Source organism: Fistularia commersonii, chromosome 8 (genome assembly GCF_037954325.1).
Source record: "Fistularia commersonii isolate RoL2024-O1a breed Wild chromosome 8, RoL_Fcom_v1.0, whole genome shotgun sequence".
Classification (NCBI taxonomy): Eukaryota; Metazoa; Chordata; class Actinopteri; order Syngnathiformes; family Fistulariidae; genus Fistularia; species Fistularia commersonii.
Window position 1 is genome coordinate 4,380,343 of NC_141291.1, and position 24,563 is coordinate 4,404,905.

The window sequence follows — 24,563 nt, forward strand, 5'->3', positions numbered from 1 at the left end:
AATTAAAATCAATATCTGTTGAAAAAAAATTTTTTTTTTTTTTTTAATTTTTGATTAGCATCACATCTGTTAAATATTTGAAAAACACTAGAACAACAAGTCTTCTGAGCAGGTGCTGGTGGAAAAGGCAACACGGGAGTGAGACAGTGAGGCTAATAAGATCATCACACACACACACACACACACACACACACACGAGTGTACAGCCGTAGGACAAACACACCCAGCCCAAAGGACTAGACTAGTAGTTTTTTAACTGGGTAGTTTTTAACCTAATTCGTGATGACACGCTCCGCTCGGCTGCAGGTCGTCACGCTACATAGCTTAATGCATCCGTGCCGCGGGGATTTTTGGCGCGCTCAGTCGCCGACTTGCAACTGTCGTGACGTTACGTCATGTGGTTTCTTTCTTCACATTTTAATCCCTTCACACTAATTATGTCGAGCAAAAAAAAAGAAAGCGAGTATGTACAATATGGATTCACATGTATCACGGCGTGCTAACTGCATGATTTGCAATGCCAAGTTGAACAATTCTAGTTCGGCACCTGTAAAACTAAGGAACACTTCCTTATTCCTTCCTCTTCATTATTTTGTTTTTGTGTGAAAATCATGTTTTGCTGGTTTTGTTCTTTGAACACGGTGATGTTGATGCACGGTTCAATAAAACATACGCCCGTCTTGATTTTCAAGATTTTTTTTTTTTTTCCCAATAAATAAGGGTTTGTTTAACACGCATATAAAACCGGTGGGGTTCCGAACCTCCAACAAGGTTAAGAAACAAACACTGGACCAGACCGAATGTGACGCTACGCCCGTGCATCCTCCCTCTGCAGGTCCAACTGCTTCCAGGTCTCCACCCTGGACGGTGCCGGCGCCAACATTCTCCAGTTCTGCACGGCGGCGGAAAGCACCGACTGGCTCCAAGCCATCTCAACCAACATCGGCGACTTGACGCTGGAGAACGTGAGTGACTTCTTGTTGCGGAGAAACGTCCTCGGCGGGCGGACGAGGCGTTCAAAGGTGCCTCCTGTCTTGAGCCTGTTAGCGGCGGCGGCGGCGGCTCGCTGACAGGAAGCAGCCTCCCCTCCGCCTAATTAACGCCCGCTCAGTAGTCGCTCCACGTGCACGTTTGCACGTCCCCCTCCCTTCCACCTCATTTCCTCCTGTTGAACATTGATTATCTGATGGTGCGTTGTCTGTTTTTTTTTTCGCGGTCGGGGTGGAGGATGCAGACTTGTTGATTGCACAACTGCTTTAAAAATATAATTGATTCACGCCGCCGTCAGCTGATTACGGATGTGGCGTGTGAGTTCTAAATGGCCAATCAGGATGTGGCGGTGATTTAGTTTTAACGGCCTGCGGCGGCGACATACATTCGGTGTCACATCGTCGGTGTGTGTCAGGAGGTAATCTCGCACCAGGAGGGGATTATTCCGTGCCGCTTGAACTTTTTTTTTTTTTTTTTTTTTTTTGCAGGGGTGTTTTGGAAAAGGCTTAAGAGATACGGTTCTGATTTTAAAAAACACTCGTAAATCCCCCTCAACTTTTAATTCGTGGAAGACATGGCGGGGGTTGGGGGCTTCACGGTCACTGTCATGCTTTTTCAGAGGACCCGCGATACAGATCAGCGGGATTACAGGGAGTCAGGAACAAGGGGGGGGTCAGGCAGAGGACGGACGGAGGCAGTTTAGCGAGTACCCGGTGGGGGTCAAGGGCTGGGAGATGCCGAAAACTCGACACACGGAGTCAGGCTTTTCTAGGATGTTCTGGGATCCCCCAGAATCTTCTAGTATAGTGGGGTGAGGGACTGGAAGGACATTGACAATGAAGCACATCAGGATCCTCCAGGATTCCCCAAGATTGTCCTACATTGAGAGTGTGTAGTGCAGGGGGGTCAGGGACTGGACAAGGTAGCACAAGGAGTCAGGACCATCTGGGAGCCTCTAGTATAGGAAGTATGTAGTGCAGGGAGCATTGGGGACAGGAAGGATGTCAACAGCATAGCACAGCGTCAGGATCTTCTAGTGTTTTCTGGGATTCTCCAGCAAAAAGGGGTACATCGCGCAGTGGGGTCAGGGACTGGAAGGATGTCGACAAGGTAGCAAAGGAGTTAGGACCATCTGGGAACCTCTAGTAAAGGAGGTACGTAGTGCAGGGAGCGTTGGGGACAAGTTGGATGTCAATAGCATAGCACAGAGTCAGGATCTTCTAGTGTCTTCTGGGATTCTCCAGCAAAGGGAGTGCATTGCACAGCGGGGTCAGGGACCGGAAGGATGTCGACAACGTAGCGCAAGGATTAAGGGTCTTCCAAGATCCCCCCGGATAGTCCTGCATCGGGACTATGTAGTTGGGGGTGCAAAGAGTCGTGATCTTCCAAGTTCTTCTGGGATCCTCCAGTACAGGATTGGGTAACGGAAAGGAAGTTAATAATGTTGTACAAGGAATCAGGATCTTTCAATAATAGGGAGCATGTAGTGAGGCGGGGTCAGGGACTGGAAGGACACTAACAACGTAGTGAAAGGAGTCGGGATTTTCCAGGGTCCTTCACTATAGGGACCACGGTCAGGGTGTGGACAAATGTCGACAGGATCTTCCAGGATCCTCTAGCGTCTTCAAGTACAGGGAGAACGCAGTGCTGGGGGGGATGAGGGACTGGATGGGCATCAAAAAGAGAGGAAGGGAAAGGGGAACGAGGCCGGTAGCGCTGCAGTCTTGGGTCTGTCACAGCCTCCTTCTTGTATTTTTGACCGTTAGCCCCTTAAATCTATGAGACACTTCCTGGTTGCCATGTGGTTTTAAATGAGCTAATTTTAATGGACCCTCTTCCCTAACTTTATATCCCCCGGGCACAGACATTCTTTGTTCTGCAGACTAATTTCCAAATCAGCAGACGAGCTCTTTAAAATCCGAAACGCTCCTTCCGGCTGGGGCAATTTACAAATTTACCTCTGAACTGTTCTCGAGCTCAGCGAGCTCAGAATTTAGGCCGGATCACTGACGGGTTAATGTTGCTAACGAGTTGGAGAGAGTTGGGGGAACACGGGAAGTTACCCAAACAACTCGGATGTGGCGGCGGCGGCGGCGGCCTTGCGTTCACTGCAAACTGTTTGTCTGGTGTCCCAGAGCCTCTGGTCAAAATTGCCTTTCATTAGCGATGCATTTAGCTAATGTGTTTTTTACCCCTCAGGAGTTGGTGCTTCGGCTTTAACAGCAACGCTAAGTAGCCGTTGGTTGTCTGTTAATTATAGGAATTATTTGCTTGCTTAATAAATGTCCATTTTCATTATTCCTTTACAGATCAAGATCATCAACAAGTACAGTTCTTCCGGTGATCAGGTATGATTCGGTGGTCTAAAATCTACAGATCTGCATTTTGTTATATACCAGATACCCCACCTTCCCTGACCCCTGACCCGTCCCCTATCAAATTATTTTTTCGGACAGGGTGTTTCTAGCCCGGGGGTCTCCGACATCTACTTTTACCGAATGAAAACGGCCGAGGGAGTGAAGTCAATACGTTTGTTTTGCCACATCTCACGTTGTGTATTAAAATATCACAAACATTATCTTTATCTCTGGGGAGGACGTACCCCTTGCGGTGAATTGAAAACCATTCGTCTGATTCCAGCCGCTTTAACCGCATCTACGGACCCTGCAAACACTCTCCTTGCCAGTATTAGTGCCGTATGATTTATCTTCTCTTTTCGTGGATTGCTATCTTCAAGAGAGCCTGTGGATTCGGCTGAAATAGCGCTTCATTACTTTGTGACCATTACTTTTGGTAAGAAGGATGCCGGACCCCTGTGAATTTGTTTGGATGTTAGGTGGAGGTTTGCCATTAAAGTTTTCCAATGTTTCTGTACGAATCATTTACCCTTTGGAGTGCTACTTTAAAAATGGGCTGCCAACTTCTGGTAGCTCAGGAGTGGCGCCTTGCAGGCCCCTGATCTAGATGTCCTCAATAAAGGGGTAAGTGAGCGCAGAAGCGCAGAAGTTCGACGAATTCGTTTAGATGCGTTTGACGTGGCTTTTTCTCGTTACCGAAGCCAGAAACTCAAATTGTTTCCACCTGGTAACCCGCATTCCCCCAAAAACGGTTGCCTTTCCCATCAGCCCCTGCTGTACTTCCTTTCCAGGCGTGATCGGAATACGCCAATACGCGCGACTGAAGACAGCGGGGGAAGTGATGGCACGTAAACACCGCCTCATTAGCGCCGACTGGGATCTTCGTTTGTCTCCCACACGTCGATGGTTTGGGAGTTCAATTTGTTTACCGGGTGTATTTTTTTTTATTTAGAGCTCCCCTTTTTCCTCGCTGCACTCCTCACCCCTCCACCTCGCGCCCGTCTTTGTTGAGATGATGAAGAGGCCGCGGATCAGACTCGGAGACGCTGATATGCATTGTTAATCACAAGGTTTAAGAAGGAGCGCGGCAGATGAAGCGGTACAGTAGCCGGCGCGCAGAAAAAGACGCCTGAAGGGAAGCAGAGACATAGTCGAAGTTAATCTGCGTCAGATCAGAGGTAAAGTCTCAGATTACAGATGAGACTGCGGCACCGTCGAACCACCGGGTTTCTTGTCATTTTTTTTTTTTTTTTTTACTTTTGGAGCTTATTATTATGAAGCTTCCTCAGCCGCACCCCTCTGGAGTTTCGTGAACCGGTGCGACCAAAGGGGGATGCTAGTTTTGGAGTATCTCCTTTTTGGGCGGTGACTTGCTCCTACATCTTGGTGCGCTTGCTGAGTCCGGTGCTTACCGTATTTTCTGGACTATAAGTCGCGTTTTTAATATAACAGCGATCGTCACACACACACACACCAACCAATCAAAATTCAGCGGGGGCGGGTCATGGCAGAAGTGCGTTGTGAAAAAAGAAGCTACCAGCGACTTCTGTACCCATGATAATTGATCATTTCAACATTCGCGCTAACTTATAAAAACAACTGAGAAGGGCTGAACAAAAATGGCACCGAAAAGAAAATCATATTCTGCAGGTAACAAACCGGAAGTAGAGAAATATGCAGCCGAAAATGGCGATCGAGCAGCAGAGAGAAAGTTGGAAGTTAGTGAGAAACTTGTAAGGGACTGGCGAAAATCGGAGGTTACTCTTACTGAAATGAAGAAAACTAAAAAAGCTAATCGCGGGCTAAAAGCTAGCTGGCCGCGGCTGGAGGAACGAGTTCACACTTGGTGCTTGAACAACGTGCTGCCGGGAGACGCTTGTCAACAGGATAGTTGCATGTTCAGAAGTGACACCGAAGAAGAAGATTTTGTTGGATTTAGTGATTAAGAGTGACACAGATTGTTTGGTTGTAGCATGTGCTATATGCTATCGTTATTTGAATGACTCTTACGGTAATATGTTACGTTAGCATAGCCTAGCAGGCACGTTCTCAGTTCGTTGTTTATGCGTCATATTGGCTCTACTTGTTCAGCTTGTTGTTCTCTATTCTATTTTTATTCTAAATTGCCTTTCAAGATGAAATGTCTATTCTTGGTGTTGGATTTTATGAAATAAATTCCCCCCCCAAAAAATGCGACTTATACTCCAGTGCGACTTATATATGTTTTTTTTCGTTCTTTATTATGCATTTTTGGCTGGCGCGACTTATAATCCGAAAAATACGGTACTTTGTCTCGTCCGGGTCGTCCCGGTTGGTGAGAGTACAGATGTTTGAGACACTCAATGGACATACTTTGCTCTTCTTCTCCTCATCTGCAGATTGTCCACATGGGCTGGGCAAGTGAAACCACCGAGGGGGGCGCTGTCGCTCCAAAGTCAGCTTCCAAGTTCCTGGCACTGAGAGGATCATATTTTTATATCTTCAGGAGCCCCCCGGTAAATATTATTTGTCTCGCTACCCTGTTTTGTTGAAGTAAATCTCTTTATTTTGTGTTGCGCAGTTGAAATTCCTTGCCATGTTGGTTGCCCTGGCTTGTTCAAAGTCAAACATCCTTCGCAGAAACTTTGAACGCCTTCAAATAACGTGGCGCTGATGGGAAAAAAAAACATGCTGCTGCCTGTGGGGATATGAGCCCATCATGGATGAACCATGAGCAGAAGGTAGCTAAAGCGAAGCGCCAGGGGGAGCAGTCAGGGGTCCAGAGTCTTGCTCAACAACACTTTGACAGGCCAGGAGGAGCGCTTTCCTCCGTCCTTGGAGTCGAACCAGGAATGTTGGGTTCCAAGGACGAAGGAAAGCAGGAATTAAAGCTTGCAGCTGGTACTTGGTGGCTAGGAGAATTTTCTCTCTAAAAATTTGGCCCCAGCGACAACCAGACTGAGGCCAGAGTGATGTTTTCGGACATGGGGACAGAGGAGGGATAGTGAAGATCCGGGTAGAAGGAAGCTGAGGTTAGAAATGCCGGGCAGGAGGCCTCGAGGAAGACCAGGGGGGATATCAATGGATGTAGTTAATCAGGACAAGTAGTTAGTTAGTTGGGAAGCAAAGAGGAAGAACAACTCTTATCTTCATTTTTTATGTGGTGTCGCCCAAGAAAAATGTGATTTTTGCCATGCTAGGGCTAATTTAGGATGTATGTTAAATATGAATTGGCATATGGACTGAGCCTCCTGGAGCCACCGCCTTATTGCGGTGGAGTTTGTATGTCCCAGTGATCCCCTGGAGCTATGATGTCAGGGGGTCTCTTGGGGTCACCCAAGGCAAACAGGTCATGGGTGACAGACCAGACAAAAGTTGGCTCTAGGAGATCCAAAAGGAGGAAAAAGATAGATTGGGACGGAGGACGGGTAGCGCCTGGTGGCCAGGGCAACGTGGGGTCCCCCTTCCCTTGGGCTCACCACCCATGGGAGGGACTATGGAGGTGAGCTGGGTTGTGGCCGGAGCTTGGCGGTTCGATCCGCGGCTGCAGAAGCTAACTCTAGGAACATTGACCAAGGTAGTGTGGGAGAGGTTCTGGTTAGATATAGTCAGACTCGCTTCGACGCATGGCTCGGGTTCTGGTAGTCATTGGGGAAGAGTTGCGCGGTATGCTCCGGTCCGACAAGCAATAGGAACGTAGGAGAACACGCCGTTATAACCATAGAGAAGAATTCTCCGTCCACATGCCGCCATGTATTTTCTGGCCACACAGACCAGCTGCCTCTTGCTGTTTCACTTTCTGAGAATATACAGTATTTGCTCCAGCAGCCGTATTTGTTATTCTTAAGAGCGCGTCTCCAGAAAGAAAACAGAACAGTCTTCTCGGTCATCCAGGTCAAGGTACTCGCGGTTGAATCTTGTCATAGTTTTTTTTTTTTTTTTTTTTTTTTTTTAATGGGGAGGTTTCGCTTCTTTTCCGAGGATCTTTCTCGGTTGTAACTGACCGACTCAAACCTGACCTCAACCGGCCCCGTTCACGTCTTCAAAAAGTCCGACGGCTACGAGGAGATCGTGAAAAGAAAATAGCGTCATTTGTTTTTTCTTTACCGTAGAGCCGTAGTGGCCTCGGAGCCCCCCTATCCTGCCGCCCTCGACCGAGTCCAGCACAGCACGGCGTCTATTTGAGAGTAATATATTATATGACTCACTCACCCGGCATCGCTTTCAATTTGCCCCCCGCTCCCGCCACACACTCCCTCCTGCGGTGGATTTTGAACCGCGCTCCCAGTCAGTAATTACCCACATCCGTCGGGCTTCTTGATTTATCGACTGGCCAAACAACCGCTAGCATCCAGCTCTTCGGTAACTTCCGATCTTCAGCGGAGGCGTTAATTATCGAGTCTGAACATTTTTTTTTTTTCTCTTTTATTTCCTCGCTGAAGTACGAGAGGTTTGAAATGAATCGGCCCAGGGTTTGGGCGACCTCCATCACGAAGGGGCCGATTGAGCGGTATCTTTCAGAGAAGGGTCGGTGGGAGCTTTATGACTGATGCGCGCCGTCATTTCAACGGAATTCACCCGAAAATAAAAGGAGCGGAGAGATGAGACGCTCCTCCCTGCTTCCTTTATCAGGCAGCCGCTGGATTTAATCTTCACCTGTGTGAAAATGTGTCGGCCGTGTGTGTTAGACTCCAGGATCGTAAGCCGGTCATGTTTCTGAGCTTTCGTTAATCGCTTTAAATCACCTTTAATCCCAAGGGGAGTGCGTCTGTCAGAGTCTATAAATTTGCGTTTTCTTTATAAATTGTTTTATACCAAGAATTGTATTCCGGGCGAGCCGTCGGATCGACGTTTTGTTCCCGCCGCCGGTCTTTTTGTCGTAGTTCCCCCGATTAAGCCGCCCTTTGAGGTAATCTTAATTTCCAGGCTTTGCGTTCGTATAAGCGAAAGTGAAACCAATTGTTTGCCCGACTTTGTGGCTCCGGGGATTTGTGTCGGCGATCGGGGCTGACTTGTTGCCATGGCGAAGGATTTCGCTCCGCTTTAAAGTTGGTCGCTGAACGCTAGTTAAATGTGAGCTCGTGATTAGACGGTTGTTCCTGGTGGAACCGCTAACTAGCTGTGCAAGTTTTTTTTTTCTGTTTTGACTCATCGCCGCCCCCTAGCTGGCTGGTAGGTTTAACTCCAGGATTACAGAATATTTGGGTGTGAAATAATCATCAATGGACGGGTGTAAAATCGACCCCAGATTAGCCTGGACGATATAACCTTGACGTGGGACACAAAAGCTGCCTGAACGGGGAAACTCTCTGGTCACTTGCGGTTACAGAAATAATTTTGGTTGCCATGGCATTTTCACCGGACAGCCTCCCGAACAGCTTGCGAGAGACGTCGCCGTTTCCCGGTTCAGGATTAATGTTTTTTTTTTTTTTTTTTATGGCTTTGAGAGGATTTTTGGTGAGCCGTTGGCTGTGTTCGGTTCTGGGTGTCAACTCCCCGCCTTCCCTTCTGTCCAGGGGTGAACCGAACCCCCCGAGGGATTTTGGCAAAAGCGTTTATGCAAATGAGAGTCATGGCGCGTTGAGCTCACGGTTTCGTTACATCGGTTATTGCAACTGCTGCAGCTTTCTAGGGGGTTTTAATCCCAAACACTCCACTGCCCTTTCTGTCCAGAGTGGCAAAGAAAATCCCAACTGAGTGAAAAAGGTACATAGCAGTGATGGGGCGGGTTGGGGAAGGGGTGGTTACAGCACTTTATGCTCCTATTGTTGGATTTTCTCTTCCGCTGATGGAAACGTAAGTTTAACCGAAATTATTTTTGTTAGATATTTACTTCACGGCATGTAAATCAGGATTTTTAACAATACGGAGACCTTTACCGAAGGGAGATTTTAACGAACAATTAACATAAAGACACTGACGATGGAACGTCAATCGCTAAAAGTACGACAAGTCGCCACAACTCCTGAAGCTGGGGACGTACTAGACCTCTGTCACCATGGTTACCGAGGTTGAACAGATGCAGAGTTCACATTCAGCTGCTAGCTTCAGCAGGTCTCTCAGATGTTTCATGGCCATTGAGGCATCACACGTTACATCATTTTCCAAACCAACGGAAGTCCGCTGAATGCAGCTCGAGGGCGGCCACGTCGGCGAGATCCACGGTTTGCAGGGTAAACAAACACGGAGGACAAACATCTGGCTTGTTAGCACGGCTCGCTACTCTTTCCCCCATTAGCTAAGTCCGGTTTGGCTACGTTAGCCCTCTTCCTTGCAAGCTGTTTGCCGTTGTAGTTTCGATTATCCCGCTAATTCCCGTTGTCTTCTGACGCTACTTCCTGTGTCTCGCCTCCTCTTTTTCGTTGGCTGCTGACGTGTATGCAGTCGGTTTGGTGATCAGTGCAAACTACGCAATGACGGAGGTCTGGTCAGATCTGTCCCCCTCACACACGTATGGGTTTCTGTCCTCAACTAGCCACACCGACTATCTCAAACTAGCTGCGATCACCGTCCCCAATTAGCCACACTGTACGAAACTAGCCGTTCCCACAGCGCCCAACTAGCTTATGTGCACTGTACCCAACTAGCCATGCCCAGTGTCCCAAAATAGCTTCTAGGTGGGCCTTCTATCCTTAAATAAATAAGTCCTCTGTCCCAGACTAACCATATCTAGTGTCTCTCACAAGCCAAGTCCGCTGTCCACAAATAGCCATAGCTTCCCTCCCCAACTTAAAAAGCCCACTGTCCCCAGCTAGTCATCCCCGCTGCAACTAACTAGCTATGACCACAGTCCCCAAATAGCCACACCATCTGTCCCCAGCTAGTCATGTCCACTGTCCACAAATAGCCAATGCCTCTGGCCCAACTTAAAAAGCCCACTGTTCCCAACTAGCCAAGCCCACAGCCTCAAACTAGCCTCACCCACTGAACCAAACTAGTCGTGGCCGATGTCCCCAACTGGCCATACCCGCTGTACCTCACCCCAAATAGCCACGACATCTGTCCCCAACAAAAAATGGCCCACCGTCCTCTACTCGCTGTGTCGAGTGTCCCCGACATGCAACTTCCACGGTCCCTAAACCATCACATGACTGCGGTGGACTGACGCCGCGCTCCACCAGTACGACAGCATCGATAATATATTTGTATTTGACGTTTGAGCAGGAAGAGCCGCCACCCGACCTGTCCGCTTCCCACAGGTTCCCATAAACAAGTGTGAGAATGTCAGTTTCTTGATTATTTCTCCAGGTAACAAAAGACTCCATCGGTTTATTGGCTGTTTATTTTTTAATCCGGTCAACTGGAAACACATGACGCTCTCTCGCTCCTGTTCGGATAAAAAGAGCTCAACAAGGAGACCCCCCGCCGCCCCTCCCGCAATCACCCAGCTGGATAATTTAAGTGGTTCCCAAAATAGAACCCGAAGGGTGGCATAAAATGAGTCGGTCGAAAACAATCCGCCGCATAAGGTAAAACATGAGACGTGAGAAATCAAGCCACAGGAGACCGTTCTTCATAAATTCATGCCGCCACAGGTAGATGTGACCAGAATTTATGGTCCCCGCAAAGTGAATTAAAGTAGTGATTGTTTGCCGATGCATGAGGCGGTCAAGGACACAAGGGGGCGACGCAGTGGTCACCGGCGTCACCTCGCTGCGAGAAGGTTCCCTTGGAGCAAACAAGACCTTTCTTGTTCCTGCCTGGTTCCTGCCTGGGTACCCCCTTGTTCTCCTGCCCGAGTTCTCCAGGTTCGCCTCCAAGGTTCTCTCTGTTGGGGATCTCCATGTTCTCCCCTGACCTGAGTTCCCTCCAGCTTCTCTTACCTGGGCTCTATCAAGTTCTCCCACTTGCTTGGGTTCTCTCCAGGTTCTCAACCAGCAGATCCAATGAAGACTACATTCTCTCCAGCTGTGAATGAAAGAGTGAATAGATGGATGGATGGGATTGGCAGCTGACCTGTGCGTCTTAAACCCCGCCTCTCACCCGATCGATAGCGAGCATTGGCTCCATGAGTGTATAATTGATTTCCCATTTTTGAGACGATCTACACCAGGGGCGGGCAAACTACGGCCCGCGGGCCACATCTGGCCCGTCGCTCTTTGTAATCCGGCCCGCCGAAGATCGGTACAGAATTCATACTTGATGTGAATGATTGGATCGATGAATGTTTGAGCTCAAACAGGAGATTATTTCATTTTTGGAGCTTCTTGAGAAGGTTCCTGAGCTGAATGACAAAGACTGGCTTAGTGATGTAGCCTTTACCGCGGACATACCGACACACATGAATGAGCTGCGTGTGAAGCTACGACGGAAAAAACGGTTTGCGCGTGAAATGCGAACATCACAGCCTTTAAAACCAAGCTGCTTTTATTTTCAAAGCGAATGTTAGACGAGTCAGATATGTACTGTTAACAAATGCGTTTTTATTTATTTTTTTAAATGTATCGTATCTCGTGCTGACCCGGCCCGTCCGTCAAATTTTAAAAGTCAATGCGACCCCTGAGCCAAAAAGTTTGCCCACCCCTGATCTACACCGATTTGCTGGTTGAATTTAGGGACATTGGAAGCCAGAAGTGAACAGCGCCGGGTTTTCTCCTCTGCAATGACAGCAATGACGGAGGTCTGGTCAGGTCGGTCCCCCTCACACACTTATGGGTTTCTATCCCCAACTAGCTACACCAACTATCTCAAACTAGTCACTGTCCCAAACCAACTGTACCAAACTAGCCGTTCCCACAGCCCCCAACTAGCTTATGCGTACTGCACCCAACTAGCCATGCCAAGTGTCCCAAAGTAGCTTCTAGATGGGCCTTCTATCCCCAAATAAAAAGTCCTCTGTCCCAGACTAACCATACCTAGTGTCTCTAGATGGATCCATCCACTCCGATTTGCTGGTTGAATTTAGGGAGATTTGAAGCCAGGAGTGAAAAACACTGGCTTTTCTCCACTGCAATGACAGCAATGACGGTCACTGTCCCCAACTAGCCACACCAACTGTACCAAACTAGCCGTTCAACAGTGCCCAACTAGCTTATGCGTACTGCACCCAACTAGCCATGCCAATTGTCCCCAAATAAAAAAGTCCTCTGTCCCAGACTAACCATAACTAGTGTCTCTAGATGGATCCATCCACATCGATTTGCTGGTTGATTTTAGGGAGATTGGAAGCCAGGAGTGAACAGCGCCGGCTTTTCTCCGGCTAGGGGTCGCTGTTGCTGCACAGGGAAGGCACAAAGATATACCATCCAGTCAGTCTCATCCTAAGCAGGTTTGGAGGAAGCAGCGCACCACAGCCAGGGTTTTTCTCCTGCAGAAGATGAATTCATTCCTCTGAAGTTCATGTTCTCAGAAAGTAAGAAACAGAATTTTTTTTTTTTTCTCTGTCTCTCAAAAGAAAAATATCAATGCGGGAAGGACCCGATTGATTTCAGGATAAGTAAAGATCGGATCGCAATCCGTTACGTTATGTTAGGGTTGTGGTATGAAAAGGGTCAGGGGAATCAGGGAATCCCCCCCCTTGCAGGGAGCTGTTTTTTAGTTAAGGAGCATTAAGATAAAGTTCCCTTATCTACCCTTTAAGATTAAGTAGCCTTATCTTAAAGGACGGATCAGACAGGTTAGCAGTCACGTGATTGCTGCGGACAATCATTTTTTTTTTTTTTTTTTTTGCGGTTTTAATCAAACAGTCCAGTCAAAAGAGAAAAGAAAAGATAAAAGGCTTCCTCATTCCCTTCCGCTCCGGAGCGCCTCGGGCTTTAAATATTTTAAAATCTAAATACATGGAAAGTTCTCGGGGTGGAGAAATAAACCTGTTTTATTTTTTATTTTTTTCCCGGCTCCGACTTTGAACCGAATGGCCGTCTGCGGGAATGCCAGATGTACTTCCTTGATGTAAACGTTGGAGTGCTGCGGCGGCGTTGCTCTCATTTGCATTTTCTATTCATTTTTTTTTTTTTTTTAAAGCGCCAAAGGCCTGTTTTGATACAGCGAGTCTTCATCTTTCTTTTTTTTTTTTTTTATCCCCCCCCTTGATGTGTCTTTCTCAGATCAGTGCCGCCGACTGGGGACATGCAGAAGCATCATATGACCTCTGTGAGGTCCTTTTCAAGGTACACAAGGTAGGTGTCGCCCCGTCGCGTGCAGACTTGGGGTTTGTTTATGCTCATCGTTGACCGTAGCCCTCCATCCGTCCTCTGCGTTCATTTCCTGCGTAATTCCGTACATTTTCTGGCGTTTGCGGATGCATACCCAGACGCAAGTGGTGCGGTACCACCAGAAGTTGTATGCTCAAGTGCGAGTAGACAAAGGTACAGATCAGAAGAAGACAACATGGCGTCGGTATGTCCAGGGAGAAGAATTCTCCATCCACATGGCACCATGGATTTAATGACCTCTGACCTCTGCACTGCCCTGTAGTGGCAGTATTTGGGTAGTGACATTTAAATGGACTTTTAAATGGACATACCCATTTCTGAAGGTAACGTTAGCATTAAAGACCCTTCATTGTGCACGATATCTCCGAGTCTACTGAAGTGATGCTCCTAGATGGAAGATTTAATCTACAGTTTCCTGTGCTGGTGGGCTAATGGGAGCTTTGCTTTCCAGCTGTGGATGAGCGAAGACTGCTGGCTGCAGGCCCGGCTCTACCTGGGTCTGGAGCACTCGCCCGAGCAGCAGGACAACGAGGCCCTGTGCTTCAGCATCCTGGTGGGCCACGGCCAGAGCCACACCTTCAGGGTGGAGCTGGCGGGCGAGCTGGCTATCTGGGAGAAGTTCTTCCAGAAGGCCGTCTTCTTGGAGGTGCAGCGGATACGAGTGAGTACAATGACAAGTGCGGCACGATTTGGTTGGCACCCTAAGGCTGTTTGCCTTTTTGTTTTTGGAAACCACCTCTACCTGGGGTCCTGTAACCCAGGCACTTTTCACACCCTCTGGTTTTACCGCCATAACAATCGGGATGATGACGCTTCCCTTTAATGGAAACCCATTATCCAACCACAGAATGAGCGCATCCTAAATAACAACCGGTACAGATACTTCTACTTTGTAAAATCAGAAGATAAATAATGACGAACTGGGGCGGCTAAGTGGTGCAGTATTTAGTGCTACTTCCTCGCAGCACAAGGGTTCTCCAGGTTCTCCAGTTTTCTCCAACAGTCCAAAAACATGTGGGAGGTCAATTGGAGATCTCACATTGCCCAAATGCACGAGTAGTCGTATGTCTCCGTATGATTGACTGAACCCCGCCTCTGGGATACGCTCCAGCACCCCTGCAAACCTGAGTAGGATAAGCGGTAGATCATGAATGAATAAATGAATAACAACACACCGAACGAATGCCTCACCAGTTCCGGGAACACTTTCCAGAACAACAGGCGGTATTCTATTTGATTTACATGTTATTCCATCAACTGCTCTTGGAGAGCCTTCAGAGGCTGTTTGGTCGGAGGTGCGCAGAGGCGGGGGGAGGTGGGTGCCCTCTGCTGCCCCCTCCAAATGCCATTCAGATTAACTCAGGAGCCTCAGAAATGAATTTTATGCAGGTAAATTCAAAGTTTACAAAATGGCGAGGGCGCGCTAAGTCCTTCGGGGTGACGTCATCGATCTTTCGTGACACTCGGAAGAACCTCAGGTGAGTTTTACGCGAAGGTGACGACCGAAAAACGAAAACTCGGAAAGAAAATTTCAAAAAGTGAATCCTGGTCGTTGATGGGGAATGGACAGGGGAGCACCGCTAGTCATAACTGGGTTCTCGGTGAGGGTTCTCCATGTTCTCCTGCCTGGGTTCTCTCCATGTTCTCCATCTTCCCCAGTTCAAAACCCAGTCGGCAGGTTCATGCAAGACTAAATCAGAGTGGGCAATTATTTTGGCCGGCGGGACACATTTCGTATTTGATTTTTATGCCCGGGCCAACGAGGTATCATGTAAATCGAACAAAATAAAAATTGACATTTCAATATTTAAATTTGGGGGTATTTTATTTAAACTTTAAAATCATAAAGATCATAAAAATGTACCAACATTATTCAGTATGGAATCATCTGTACAAAATTAAACAAAAGGCAAAATATCAGGAATTTCTAAATTCAATATGGATTGAAAATATTTATCAAAATACTCAAAGAAAATAGTTTGGCGGGCTGGATAAAAAAGAAAAAACGGTAGTAAAAATGTCCAGGTTTGCTCTAAATGGTTGGACGTCTCTGTGATTGACAGGTGACCTGGTCCTGTTTAAGCCCCGCCCCCTTCACCCCCAACTGCTTGCATTGGCTCCGCCCCCTTGCAAAGTTTGCAGGAAAAAGAATCATTTGATTGGACGTCAAAGCCACCCCTCCCTCCATATGAGCCACGGACAATCAAAGTTATAATAATTATAAAAATCATAATTATAAAACTTGGAAACCAAACTTTATTTCAGTTCGTTTCACGCTTCACAACAAATAAATTACATGTTAATAAAACACTGAAATGGAAAAAAAATAAGATAAAATAATCCCCCACCCACTTTGGAATTAATCGTAGAATAAAACTAATCGTGTCAATTACACTCCAGTTAATCACCTGCCAATTTAACGGCCCAGCGCCGACTGCAAGCTGTGTTTGGTGTTGACGCGTCAGGGGCCTCCGCGCTCCTTCGCATCCGTCCCGCCAAGGAGCCAATCGCCCGCTGACGTCGGACATCGTCGTCGTCGTGGTAACATTTAAATACTCTTTTAGCTCCAGTAATTCCCAGAATTAGTCCACACCTCGATGAGCCATAAAATTGCTTCTTAAGCAAGTTTGTTCAACATGCGAGGGAGGGGGGGAAGGCAACGTCGGTTAGCTTTTGTTTTTTCAGCATCATGTGAGCACACACACACACACACACACACACACACACACACATACTGGACCTCTTTGACCGGTTTCCGCCCACTGTGAATCAGCTCTTTGTCGGACTTCATTTAAAACGTTCAATTATTAACTTTACTGAGCCGCTGGGATCTGAAAAACTCCCCACCTCCTACACACACTCATGCAAGCACACACACACACACACACATGCACAAGGCCTTTTGATCACAACCAGGCTCTGCTTATCTGACTCTCTTGTGAATCGGTCGGTATCTGTTTTGCCGTCATGATGTAGCGGCTCCATATTCAGCCTGTGGATCTGGGTGTTTCTTGAAGTACAACAGGGAAGCACTGGAACGCAGCAAAAGATGAGCGCTTTCTCAAAATGATTATACGGCAGCCCCTTAAGATACAAAACACTTTATATACGATTTTTTTATGATACGAATAGCGATTCCGGCGAATTTTATCCTTTTATCCTTAGGAATCGTTGTATATCATAATGCTTATTTTGTGTTTTTTTTTTTTTTTTTTTTTTTTTAATAATCATCACCGGTTTTCAAGGAAACAAGTAGTATGGCAAGTGGTGAACCCAGAAAAAAGATACTTTCTAGGGATATATCTGTTTTAAACTGTATAAAAAAAATAGGCTAAAGCAAACTTCATTAAATCAATTCTTTAAGAAAACTGTTATTTAGTGGGAGTGATTCAGAGGAAAATGAATTAAAAAAAAAGAAAAACTGGTGAAGAAAACTAAAATGTCAACGTAAAATTTAAATAGAGTTAATTTTAATTAAATAATCATCATATATTTATTGTCATGTTAAGTTCATTGTAAGTGTACATTTTTTGGCTCAGTATTTATGTTCTAATAATCATCATAAATTTATTGTAATGTTAACTTCAATGTAAGTGTAAATTTTTTGGCTCAGAGTTTATGTTCGTAGCCTCGTAAAGGATTCATATTACAACAATGTAAGTTTACAATAATCATGATTATTCTTTTTGACGTCCCTTACATAATTAATTTCCTTCTTTTTCAGGGTTTTTTCTATATTAATATCCTTATTTCGTGACTTTTGGTGAGGTTGGAACTAATCATTTTGTTTTCTGTTGTTTTGAATGGGGAAAGATACAAAAAAAAAATCAACATACAAACCCAACTCTGGAATGAATTAAGCTAAGATAAGCTAAGATAAGCTAAGATAAGATAAGATAAGATAAGATAAGATTGTACTTTGTTGATCTCCGTAGGGGAAATTCGTTGTCACAGCAGCACAACAAAAAACATATAAATAATATGAATATAAATGTAAAATAAAAGAGAGAAAAAAGTGACAACAACAACAACAGCACGGATAAAAAATAGATAACAGAATGAAAAAAAAACAAAGGAAAAATTGGATAAGCAGGCTGAGAATGGAGTGACAACAACAAGGAATTAAATTTGTATCTTTAGGGACCGCTGTATTTTTATTGTTTTTCAAAGACGAGTAATGACTCAGTGGATGTAAACACCTCGTGGGTCGATTTTGTGGAGAACGGTTGTCCGTGTTTGGTGCTTGCCGCCGAGTAAACCCGGTTAGCGACCGATGCTACGCGCGTTAGCCTTAGCAAATTGACCAGCCGACAGCCGATTGGTCGTTCCGGGTCCGCGTGCCCGGAGGAGCCTCTTTATCGGGGGAGGAATGCTGTGGTAGCAGGAAGCTTTACGGCCCGCGACCAATCAAACGTCCGCCACCTTGAATCCACGCAGATAATCCCGACTTGAGAATCCAAACAATCCTAATCTCCACCTCCGAGGTTTAAAAATGCCCCCAAAAAGGGCATCAACCTAATTCCATTTTTTTGCAACGTCGAATCCCCGGCCGCTTTTCGAGATTTATTCCCCAACCGGAACCCAGGAGATGCTTCTCCCCGCTCGCCGAGGCGCAAAGCGGCGTCACGGATGTTTCAGATTTTGACACGCGACCGCGGTCACCCACTGAAAACACGCTTTTGATGTGTGTCGCTATAAGGCCTCCATCTTTAGCATCATTAGCTCCCTGTCAGCTGCGGCTTTGCTGTCGTCGGGTTGCTCCGTTCGCCAGATGGCCATCGCTATTTTCAGTTTCACCCCATCTCAAACCGCCAATGTCAGCAGCTGCGTTTTTTTTTTTTTTTTTGTGAACAAACATCCCCAAAGCGGGCTCACCCTGTCAGGAGATATTCAGCTCGCCGTCACGACGCAGTCCCTTTCCAGAAGCCGGTGTCATTAAACGCTTTCCTCCGGTTATCCTCCGGGTATTAAGCGACGCGGCGTCGGACGGGATGGTTTCGCCGCGGCGCAGGTCGCCCTCCCTTCGGTCCCGGGAGCCATTTGTAATCCTTTTATATCCAGGAGGCTCATGTGGAGTTTAGTCATTATCGCTTTCCTGCTTCGTTCTAATGGCACTTCCTGTTTCCTTGAGTCAGAAGAAAAATTAAAACAGGCAGGCTTGTATTTATAATATCACACCACCTTTGGGTTTTTTTTAACTTTGAACCATTTTTCCCCCCGTTTTTTTCTTTTTTTTTCGTCTCATCTGAAGGCATGAATTCCTGAGAACATTTAATGCGTCGCCTCGTCACTTGGGTTTAATTATCCAGACAGAGTTTCTCCTCGGGACGCCCGGGAATCTCAGCAAATTCAGGCCGGCGCTAATTGTTTTTTCAAGATGCTAAGTGGGGTAACAACCCCCTTTGCGAGGACTCTCACCCTTTCACTTGGTTTAGAAACTCTACCTGTGCAGCTCCAGACACCTCTCCACAGCTAGTTAGCTTAGCACGAGTGGCAGTGTGGTTCGCAAATCTGCTTGTGAGTTTTAGTCATTATTGCATTCACGCGTGCCACTTTTCCCGAAGGGTACCTGAATCAGTGAGAGTGCGGGGCTTGAATTAAGCTCAGCTGTCAATCAACAGGGCACCATATTTAGAAATGTACCCTCTCATTTGCTGCAAAGGAAAATTTATTGTATCCACGAACTTTTGGACTTTGGGATGAAGAAGATGAAGAACCCAGGAGAACATGGAGGGAAGCAAAAGGCAGGAGAACGTTTAGGAAACCCACAGAGAAACCACTTCTGTTCAAACTCTGAACTGTATTATTTTGGGGCGACCAAACCTAATGGTCACTTTCAGGAAAACATTGTGTGAAGATGCTGCCTGCTGTGCACGTGCATGGATATCCATGCACGTTTGTGCACGTTTGTGCACTATACATACAAACATTATCAGTGCTAGGCTCCACCAATGCCTTGCGCTGTCTAAAGCTAACCACAGTTAGCATCAGTTCCATATGAAACAGTTAGCGAAGGGGGTCAGTTAAACCGTCTGGAGGGAGAAGCTGGGAGGAAAAAAAAAAAAAAAATAGGTCAGCAAAAATTAAAGAAATAAATAACTTTCTGATTGCATAACAGGTTTTTGGGGGGATCAGCATAATTTGCAGCTCCCTGCTGGCCTTCTGACAGGGACGACATAAACTCCTGCGCGGGGAAATGACAACTTCTCACATCCCACACTCCCACTGCTCCTTTCACACCTGCCTTCTTTTTCCAGAAAAGGAAATATTATTATTTCCCACTCATGTCTCGACTTCTGTCAGACTCGGCAAAGGAGATATTCTGAGCAGGAAATTAATATTTATATTTATGTATTTAGAGTATGGTGATAATTCCCGCAGAAAAACATCCCCCTCCAATTGGTGAAATGCAGCCGCTGCTCGCCATGTCACCCTCGCTGACGGCGAGAGCGGGAAGGCCGGCTCTCTGCACGTCTTCATTCCCCACGGGGGGTTGAGAGGATGCAGTCCCCTGCCATATTGGGCCCACACACCGCATCCCATAATTAAAATCATCCCCCTGTGTGTTCAAGTGAATCGGGGGAAAATGGCTGGCAGGAAAAAACGTGACACCATTGATTTTTCTGCGGTGGATTTGAGTGGAGGAGGCAAGGATCTCCGCCCCCCCCCCCCCCTCCTGTGCAGCTCGCCATTTTGGCTCAAAGCGTCGACGTCCAGTCGCCACGCGCTCATTTCAAGATCCCCTTGGTTTTTTGGCTCGACATCACCCAGAAAGGGTGCTTGGTAACGCAGATGTTGTGTTTACAGCCCCGACAAAGAGCGGGATTTATGACGGGGAGCCGTCTGTCAGCTGCCAGAGCCGTCCAATAAGGACTGGCAGCGAGACGATGAATATCCAATCAGCGGCTAATTGCTTTCTGCCGCTTCGTGCGCCGGCCAATGACACAACGTGCGGTTATATATCCGCCTGGTGCTTCCAGAGCTTCACTGACATTGTCAAGCGCGTTTGTGCTGGTTCACTGCCGGCTGAACGGAGGGTTAATGGCCGCCCGGCGGAGGGCGGGCTTCCAATCGCGGAGCAGCTCAATGCTAAAGGGGACCAATAGGAAGCGCTCAACGTGGCAAAGCATACAACCTTTCACCAGCTGCTGTGTCCACCTGAAGGCCTGGATGTTTAGGCCCAAGGATTGGCAGTTGGACATAGCCGGCGCCAGTAAGGACTAATTGGAGCCAGTGGTCGTGGCCAGTTGAGGATAGTGGCAATGGGTAGTTGGACCAGAGGCTGTGGCGAGCTGGAGCCAGTACCATGACTAGTTGGGGACAGCTGCAATGGCTAGTTTGGGACAGTGGCAATGGCTAGTTGGGGACAATGGCAATGGGTAACTGGAGCCAGTGTCTGTGGCTAGTTGGAGCCAGTAGTCATGGCTAGTTGGGGACAGTGGTCATGGCTAGTTGGAGCCAGTGGCCGCCGTTAACTGGGTACAATTGGCGTCAATGAAACATATTTGGGTTTCTGAGCCGACTCAATCGGGTAGTTTGTACTTACTACTGACTCAACTGCATACACGTTGCTAGCAACCAAGAAAAATTGGAGGTGGGACACAGGAAGTAGAGCCAGAAGACAAAAATGACGAGAATTGAGTATAAAAACCAACAGTGGAAAATAGCAGAAGGGGCAGAGTGGACCGACAAAGCCAAACTGGACTACAGTGATGGAGGGAAGAGCAGACAGCTAACGATAGGGTCAGCTAGCCATTCGTCGGCCATGTTTGATCAGCCTCAAAACTGTCATAAATGTTTCCACCCAGGTGCGTTTGGGGTGTCTTCTGCATGTTCGACCAATCATGTGGAGTTTAATCCCCAGCTGTTCTGTCCTTGTAAAGAAACCCTCTGAATCCAGGGTTGACATGAACTCACATTTCCTTTCGGCATCCGTAAGCGCTCGGTGGAGCTCCCAAGTCCCCTTGTTAGTACCAAAGTACCAAAGGTACTGATCAGCCAGGAGAAGGGGCGGGGCTTATTCATTGTGATCATTTGCATGAATGTTAAATGTGCATTGCCTTACATTTGATTCAATGTGTGCTTTTCCATTTTGAGAGTTAATAGTAACAACTAGTTGGAATATAATTAAAAGTGAATTTTTTCCCAATTTTGTGGCGCCCCTTAGAGGCCTCGTTGCCGTCAGCATTTTTACCTTCTATATCTTACATACTCAGCGTTTTCCGGCAGTCGGAAGACACCCAACTGCCGCCAAACTGTACCATTATTTGCGGACCAGGTCCATTTTCATATATAAGGCACACAGCGTTATAAAGTGCATGATAAAACATACGCTATGTAAAGTCAGTTTAGTTGAACTTTATTCATCTCATTTATCTCGCTCTGTTCCCTCGGAAACTCTGTCGGTCTTCTTTACTTAGCGCTGTTCATCCGCTTGCTTCTTCCACTTCGGCACCATTGATTCATAAATGTTGCGTTCTTTCACGGCTGCTCCATTCTCATGATCTACTGCGTGACTGATAGCCTTGAGTTTGAATTCCATTTTGTAAGCATGTCTCTTAACAGGCGCCATTTGTGGAGGTCCTCATAAACACAAATGTATAGTCATATTATGTCGAAGCACAGCACGAACCGCTGTTACAAAAAAAAGGTAAGAGGTACATGTACTGTGTACTGTTCTCTGATTGGTTTATCGTCGCCAGCGATAGCGGACACCTGAAGTTTTGTGAGGTTGGAACAATGTTGTATTCCAGCGCTACATAATTAGTTATCTAACGTTGTCTGACATTGCAACCCGTATTCAACCGAGGACCGACTTTCATACAACGTCCTCGAGTCAGGTGGGAACGGTCCGACATTCAATCAAGCGGAGCGGCTTTGTCGCTTACCAGAGTCGCACTAAAACATTTTGACACATGTTCCAGCGCAGTGTGCCACCAAAATTGGTTGAAGGACAGCAAGCACAACAAGAATGCATACATAAGGCGCACCTGATTATAAGGCGCACCTGATTATAAGGCACGCGGACAATTTTTAGATTTTTAGTGCGCCTTATAGTCCAAAATACAGTAGTGTTTTTCTCTGTGAACCTACTGCAGAGATAAAAGTTATAAAGAATACTCAATGTATTTATATATATTATATGTCATCTATTTTTATAGTAGGCGGACTTGGTCATTTATATGTAGCTCGCAAGCTGAAAAAGGTTCAGAAATGAAAAGTTATACGGGTGACAAGACAGGCTTTCTCTCTCCGCCAGGCTAAGAGCTACATGTGCAGCAGCCAGGGGAACGTGCTGTGCTTCACCGTGGACTTCGCGTCGGGCTTCACGTGCGCAGAGGGAACGTCGAAGGTAGGGCGACTTCACTCTACACTTCTAAATTTACCGTCTCCTTTTCGGATAGGGGTTGCAGGGCGACGTGCCTGCTCTTCAACATGCAGGCTCCGCTGTAATAAGGCATGCTTTTCTTTTTTTTTTTTTTTTCTTTAAATGCTGCGCTCATTATTTAAATCCCCGGCCTGTGTTTTCTAATCCTCTTGTAGACGCCGCTGTGGCGATATAAGTTCTCCCAACTTAAAGGGTCCTCTGATGACGGGAAAACCAGGGTGAAACTCCTCTTCAGGAATGCCGAAAGCAAGCAAATAGAGATGAAGGTATAATTATTTTTTTTTCACAGAATGAAACGCTCATGAATCTGCACGGTTTTGAGAACCAGCGTTTTTGTTTCTTTTTCTATTTGCAGGGCACAACACCCTTTCGCGGTATTACTTTGTCCTATAACATTGTCCTATAATAACATGATCCTGTTATTACAATAAAAGGCAGCCCTGCTAAACATCAAACGTACCTGAAACCATTTTTCGTCTAAATCCAATGCCAGATGCGTCTCTCTTTTCTCTTTTTGTTTTTCATTCTCCTCCAGGAACTGGAGTTTGCTAATCTGACGGCCGTCCTCCACTGCATACATGCTTTCATCGCAGCCAAAGTGGCCTCCATGGACCCTCTCTTTATGTGCAGCCAAGGCCTCCCCGGAAATCACAACGCCAACAGCTGAGACGCGTGTTCGCCAGCGGACAGACGGCGGTTTCTTATGCACTGAGCCACCTGATACAAACATTTTTTTTTTTTGTTTGCTATTTTTCTAAGCCACGCAAAGAAATGCATACCGAAGTTGATGACGTTCGGGTTCTTACGAGAGGGTTTTTTTTTTTTTTTTTTTTTTTTTAACTCACAGTTCTTCCATATTTTTTTTTTTTTTAATCTGTTTCGCCTTCAATTTGCCGAGACGGTTTTGTAATTCCGCGTCGGAAAAGGACAAATGAAACACCCGGGAGGTTTATATTTTATTTCGGCTCCGCTGACGGTCGGTTCCGTCTCTCTGTGCCTCCCGTGTTTCACCGAGGCGGAAAAATGGCTGTTTTAAATCCTCGACCTAAAAATGCTGTTTCATGCTCGTTGAAAAACCGACCCCGGGTTTCATCCAACCGTCCTCAATAGAGTTTGCATTCAAAGATGGCCGCCGCTGGGCTCCAACCTCGAAGACTCTGCAAAGTCAATTTTTTAAAATTTTCTTCTCTTTAAACGATTTCCTCAGTAAGCATGTCCTGGTGTTTTTGAATTAAAAAAAAACAAACAAAAAAAAAAAACAAAACTGAATCTTAGCAATCATGCTTCTCATTTGCTGTTATTTAAGGAGTTATTACACATTGTTAGCAAAACAAAGGATAGATTTCATGTTTTGTGGGGGAATTAAAGTTTATTATTGGTTGTTTTTCTCTGATTTGGAATTTTAGCTTGATTTGTCACCTCAGAAGGTCAAACCGGGGTGAATCGAAAAGTTGGCGGTTCGATTGCCGGCTTCTCCTGTTTGCACACTGAAGTGTCCTTGGCCAACCTGCCGAAACTCAAGTTGGTCTGGTTGGTCAGTGTGTTTATGTGTGTGTGTGTTTGTGTGTGTGTGTGTGTGAACGGATGCTATCTAGTGTAAAGCGCTTTGCAACTGCAATGTGTGAAAGTGCTATCTTCCTGCAGACCATTTACCATTCATGAAGCACTGAGATAGAGCCCAAGGCATATACCACA

At 46.4% G+C, this 24,563-nt stretch overlaps 1 protein-coding gene across 2 annotated transcripts in view; it reads left to right on the forward strand.

Moving 5' to 3' along the window:
- sntg2 (syntrophin, gamma 2) overlaps positions 1-23,704 on the forward strand; it is a 68,478-nt gene extending 44,774 nt beyond the window's left edge. For both annotated transcript variants that reach the window (XM_086150582.1, XM_086150583.1), the window contains exons 10-17: positions 836-965; positions 3,300-3,338; positions 5,726-5,842; positions 13,373-13,444; positions 13,932-14,141; positions 22,740-22,832; positions 23,024-23,134; positions 23,404-23,704. In XM_086150582.1, the coding sequence (XP_086006708.1) occupies positions 836-965; positions 3,300-3,338; positions 5,726-5,842; positions 13,373-13,444; positions 13,932-14,141; positions 22,740-22,832; positions 23,024-23,134; positions 23,404-23,535 (904 nt within the window). In that variant the 3' untranslated portion in view covers positions 23,536-23,704. The remainder of the gene's footprint in view (positions 1-835; positions 966-3,299; positions 3,339-5,725; positions 5,843-13,372; positions 13,445-13,931; positions 14,142-22,739; positions 22,833-23,023; positions 23,135-23,403) is intronic.
- Positions 23,705-24,563: the final 859 nt, after the last annotated feature.